General features: G+C 48.8%; 1 protein-coding gene across 1 annotated transcript in view; it reads left to right on the plus strand.

Moving 5' to 3' along the window:
* Positions 1–364, plus strand: part of LOC125302386 (synaptotagmin-6-like) — a 38,334-nt gene extending 37,970 nt beyond the window's left edge. Inside the window, exon 6 of the mRNA XM_048255540.1 lies at positions 316–364. Coding sequence (XP_048111497.1) covers positions 316–364 — 49 coding nt within the window. The remainder of the gene's footprint in view (positions 1–315) is intronic.
* Positions 365–6,065: the final 5,701 nt, after the last annotated feature.

The following is a 6,065-nucleotide window of genomic DNA, read 5'->3' on the forward strand; positions in this document are numbered from 1 at the left end:
CTCTCTCCTCTCCTCCTCTCTCCTCTCTCCCCTCTCTCTCCCTCCTCTCTCTCTCCCTCTCCTCTCCTCTCTCCCTCTCTCCCCTCTCTTCTCTCTCTCTCCCTCTCTTCCTCTCTCTCTCTCCCTCTCCTCTCTTCCTCACTCTCTCTCTCCCTCTCTCCCTCCTCTCTCTCTCTCTCCCTCTCTCTCTCCTCCTCTCTCTCCATCTCTCTCCCTCTCTCTCTCTCCCTCTCTCCCCCTCTCTCTCCCTCTCTCTTCCTCTCTCTCTCCCTCTCTCCCTCTTCTCCTCCTTTCTCCCGGTGTTCCTTTTGCCAGCTTTGACAGTCAGGGGTTCTTGCCTCCCAGCCTCCCGTCCAGCCCATGAGGCAGGAGCCAGGAATAAACCACACCCCATGCAGGCCTCACTCCCAGTTGCTGCTGCTCTCCAGAGGACGTGACGGTCAGCTTGAGTCGCCGCTGGGAGCAGCGTCCGGCCTGCCTGTCCACCGCCAGAGACACCACCCAGACAGCAGGCCGCACCCCTGCACAGACTGCTGTGTGTGTGAGAGACTAATTACAAGTGTGTGTGTGTGTGTGTGTGTGTGTGTGTGTGTGTGTGTGTGTGTGTGTGTGGGGGTGGGTTTAAAGTGCACAACTGGAAATGTAGCCACATGTGTCATGTACAGTGTGATGGTGATATTTTGGTTTCTTGTGTAAATTTGGAGAATTTTATGTTTACGTATCAGCTTTCTGTTGTGTTGTTTTGCCTCCCTCATTTAGATTCTTTACTGTGAACAAGTCAGACACTTTAGAGGCACAGGCATTTTATAGACTCAAAAATCATGTAACCACAGAGATTTTCTGTTAGGTTGTCATGGTAACAAGGCTACTCTGATGTGTGTGTGAGCTTCTGCTTCTGAGTTTGTGACTCTCGGCTCGGTTGATGTGACCTGCCTGGTATAGTGTGTGTGTGCGTGTGTGTGTGTGTGTGTCGTGTGTGTGTGTGTGTGTGTTTACCCTCATTAAGCTCCGTGTACGAGAGGAAAGCCGCCTCGCTCGTTTGATCTTCGCCATGACCCAGAAGCTTCTGCTAACGAGGGCGCCGCCACTCGCATAATCTGGCCTGCAGCTCTGCTGGACTGGACACTTGCCTGGACATGTGTTCTGCATCTTGGTTCTGCACATCTGGTTCTGGATGTGCTCCAGACCTTTAGTTCTCTAACAGGTTCCACAGGTACCTAGTTCTGTGCATATTTGGTTCCACAGGTCTAGGGTTCTATATATCTGTCCCTGGTTCCACAGGTCTAGGGTTCTATATATCTGTCCCTGGTTCCACAGGTCTAGGGTTCTATATATCTGTCCCTGGTTCCACAGGTCTAGGTTCTATATATCTGTCCCTGGTTCCACAGGTCTAGGGTTCTATATATCTGTCCCTGGTTCCACAGGTCTAGGGTTCTATATATCTGTCCCTGGTTCCACAGGTCTAGGGTTCTATATATCTGTCCCTGGTTCCACAGGTCTAGGGTTCTATATATCTGTCCCTGGTTCCACAGGTCTAGGGTTCTATATATCTGTCCCTGGTTCCACAGGTCTAGGGTTCTATATATCTGTCCGTGTTCGCCCAGCAGGCCAGCAGCACCATGTGGACACCTGCACACACACACACACACACACACACACACACACACACACACCTCAGCCATGAGATTAGATGCCCTGCACACACACACACACACACACACCTCAGCCATGAGATTAGATGCCCTGCACACACACACACACACACACACACACACACACACACACACACACACACACCTCAGCCATGAGATTAGATGCCCTGCACACACACACACACACACACACACACACCTCAGTCATGATTAGTTGTTTTGCACACACACACACACACACCTCAGTCGGGAGGATTAGATGCCCTGCACACACACACAAACCTCAGTCATGAGATTAGATGCCCTGCACACACACACACACACACACACCTCAGTCAGTGAGATTAGATGCCCCAAAAATTGTTACACACACACACACACCTCAGTCATGAGATTAGATGCCCTTGCACAGACACACACACACCTCAGTCATGAGATTAGTTGCCCTGCACACACACACACACACCTCAGTCATGAGATTAGATGCCCTGCACACACACACACACCTCAGTCATGAGATTAGATGCCCTGCACACACACAAACCTCAGTCATGAGATTAGATGCCCTGCACACACACACACACACACACACACACCTCAGTCATGAGATTCGATGCCCTGCACACACACACACACACACACACACCTCAGTCATAAGATTAGATGCCCTGTGGAGATGAAAGCTATTTGAGACAGGCTCATCAACTATCCTACTTATTCTCAGTGATTGCTTGATAAAACAAATGAACATTGATAATGTTTGTAAAACTGGTCAAACTTTTACAGTTTTTTGAGAAGAGTTTTATATATATATATATATCTGTACTTATATAATCTATACATATGTGTTTACATGTACAAGCAGCATCAGGTACAAATGTATGTTTAAGATCAAATCAGTGATGCAGATGGATGAAACCTTTAGAGGTAGAATCAACCATCATCCCATCCTGCTTTCAGAGGTAGACCATGACTCAGCACCTGATAGACCCATCCTGCTTTTAGAGGTAGACCCCTCCAGAACATGACTCGGCACCTGATAGACCCATCCTGCTTTTAGAGGTAGACCATGACTCAGCACCTGATAGACCCATCCTGCTTTCAGAGGTAGACCGCTCCAGAGCATGACTCGGCACCTGCGTTGTTTAGATGTGCACCTGCCAGGTTTTTGAGAGGGTGTGACTGTAGGGCCGTTTGTCTGGGCCAGCTGTGATGTGCCAAGTCGTGGAATCTTTTAGCCAATAGGAAACAGCGAGAGGTCAGCCCTGCACATGTCATCATCTGGACATCTGTGCTGAAGCTCATTTACTGATCACTTATTTAGTGCTGTGTGTGTGTGTGTGTGTGTGTGTGTGTGTGTGTGTGTGTGTGTCGCTGTGTGCAGTATTACTGATCACCTATTTAGTGCTCTGTGTATTCTGTGTGTGTGTGTGCAGTATTACTGATCACCTATTTAGTGCTATGTGTATTCTTTCCCTCTTATTTCTGTAGCTTTGGATATCCTGCTGTATTAACTTAGTGTGTGTTATTGTGTGTGTGTGTGTGTGTGTGTGTGTGTGTGTGCGCTGTGTGCAGTATCACAAGTCCTGATTCTTAACAAAAGTCCTACTGTAGTCTTCTTCCCCCTTTTCAGGTACCTATGGGAGAATTTACACTTTTATAAGAGCAGTTTGTATGTGTACATAGTCCCTGTTTCTGACCTGCCTTGTACTAAAATGTGTCATTAAACTCCATTAAACACCTCGTGCCTCTGGAGTCTCTTCTGTTCCAAAGGGGATCCGATTGTGGGCCGGGCGGTTCTGGGTCCGCGCCTGTTCTAGTGTCCTGGGTCCGCGCCTGTTCTAGTGTCCTGGGTCCGCGCCTGTTCTAGTTCTGCACCCAAAGGGAATGAGCTGAGGGGATACCCTTGACCAAGGTGTGCTGGTGTGCTGGCTGGTGTGTTGGTGTGTGTGTGTGTGTGTGTTGGTGTGCTGGTGTGTTAGTTTGTTGGTGTGTGTGTGTGTGTTGGTGAGTTGGTGTGCTGCTGTGTTGGTGTGTGTGTGTGTGTGCTGGTGTGTGTTGGTGTGCTGGTGTGTTAGTTTGTTGGTGTGTGTGTGTGTGTTGGTGAGTTGGTGTGCTGCTGTGTTGGTGTGTGTGTGTGTGTGTTGGTGAGTTGGTGTGCTGCTGTGTTGGTGTGTGTGTGCTGGTGTGTTAGTTTGTTGGTTGTGTGTGTGTGTGGTGAGTTGGTGTGCTGCTGTGTTGGTGTGTGTGCGGGTGTGTTGGTGTGCTGGTGTGTGTGTTGGTCTGTGTGTTGGTGTGTATGCTGGTGTGTGTTGGTGTGCTGGTGTGTGTGTGTGTTGGTGTGCTGGTGTGTGTGTGTGCTGGTGTGTGTTGATGTGTGTGCTGGTGTGTGTGTGTGTTGGTGTGCTGGTGTGTGTTGATGTGTTGGTGTGTGTGTTGGTGTGCTGGTGTGTGTTGATGTGCTGGTGTGTTGGTGTGTGTGTGCTGGTGTGTTAGTGTGCTGCTGTGTTGGTGTGTGTATTGGTGTGCTGGTGTGTTAGTGTGTTGGTGTGTGTGTGTGCTGGTGAGTTGGTGTGCTGCTGTGTTGGTGTGTGTGAGTGCGGGTGTGTTGGTCTGTGTGTTGGTGTGTATGCTGGTGTGTGTGTTGGGTAAACTGCTGGTAATGTGTAATGTGTTGGTGTGTGTGTGTGTGCTGGTGTGTGTGTGTGTTGGTGTGCTGGTGTGTGTTGTGTGTGCTGGTGTGTGTTGGTGTGTGTGTGTGTTAGTTTGCTGGTGTGTGTTGGTGTGCTGGTGTGTGTTGATGTGTTGGTGTGTGTGTTGGTGTGTGTGTGTGTGTGTGCTGGGTGTGTTCCCTTGCTGACAATTGGCATTCTGAGGTTAAGAGGGATGGTGTGTGTGCATGTGCGTGTGTGTGTGTGTGTGTGCATGTGTGTGTGTGGAGGTAGATGTCATGTTGTGTTTGTTTGGCATGCCGTGTGTGTGTGTGTGTGTGTGTGTGCATGTGTGTGTGTGGAGGTAGATGTCATGTTGTGTTTGTTTGGCATGCCGTGTCCAAGTGCTGGTCTGAGGGCCATCTGCTCCGTGACAGCGGATCCGTCTGCAGGGGAACCGGATTGGCAGAACCGAGGAACAGGAGAACAGACGCAGACACACAGGGGAAGAAATTCCCTCCTCCTTCAACGAAAACAACCCGCCATTAAAGAGGAATAACCCTCCCCCGTTTCCGCTGGATGAAGAAAACTTGGCCCAGTTTGACCCTTAGAGCTTCCTGTAGGGGAATATGCAGAGGAAATGCAGGCCCTCTCGTCACCAGAAGACCCTAGTGAGGCCCAGAAGGAGACTCTTTTCTCCGGCTTCAGCCGCTCAAAGACACACGGAGAGCTCAGAGCTCAGAGTACACACACAGGATAAACTCTTCATTTCCCTGAGACACATATGGCATTTGCTCCTTTCTAAGATGCTTAAAGACAGCAGCTCAGTAACACTGGGGGAGAACAGCTCAGTAACACTAGGAGAACAGCTCAGTAACACTGGGGGAGAACAGCTCAGTAACACTGGGGGAGAACAGCTCAGTAACACTAGGAGAACAGCTCAGTAACACTGGGGGAGAACAACCCAGTAACACTAAGAGAGAGCAGCTCAGTAACACTGGGGGAGAACAGCTCAGTAACACTAAGAGAGAGCAGCTCAGTAACACGGGGAGAACAGCTCAGTAACACTGGGGGAGAACAGCTCAGTAACATTAGGAGATGAACCCTGATTCCTGTCTCCATATTTCTGTGTGATCCTCAGACCCTCCTGTAGTTTGTGCATACAGGTGTTTACTTTATACAAACACACAGATATATACTTTACATATACACCTACAGATGTTTAATACACTATAGTACATATGTTTACCACTATAAGTACAGATGTTTATAGGGCCTACTATCGTAGGTGGGGTATAACTATCAGCAGAACAAGAAAAAGGTGTTCAGTAAAAACAGACCAAAAGATCTTTTCTACGTTTTATTATGAAGTACCAGTAGGAACCAGAGAATCTGTTTCAGTACAGCAGTCTTTGCTCCAGGTGTTGTGACATGATCTTAATGTACGTCTACAGCGCTTGGGTCATCTCTTTTCTAATGCACGCTCTAGTATTCCTGTGTGTGTGAGTGTGTGTGTGAGTATGTGTGTGTGTGTGTGTGTGAGTATGTGTGTGTGTGTGTGTGTGTGTGTGTGTGTGTGTGTATTACACCTCCAGCTTGTTCTTCATGGTGAGCTTGTAGAGGATCTGGTAGCCCTGTGTGTGTGTGTGTGTGTGTGTGTGTGTGTGTGTGTGTGTATTACACCTCCAGCTTGTTCTTCATGGTGAGCTTGTAGAGGATCTGGTAGCCCTGTGTGTGTGTGTGTGTGGTGTGTGGTGTGTGT

This window comes from Alosa alosa, chromosome 10 (assembly GCF_017589495.1).
Source record: "Alosa alosa isolate M-15738 ecotype Scorff River chromosome 10, AALO_Geno_1.1, whole genome shotgun sequence".
Classification (NCBI taxonomy): domain Eukaryota; kingdom Metazoa; phylum Chordata; class Actinopteri; order Clupeiformes; family Clupeidae; genus Alosa; species Alosa alosa.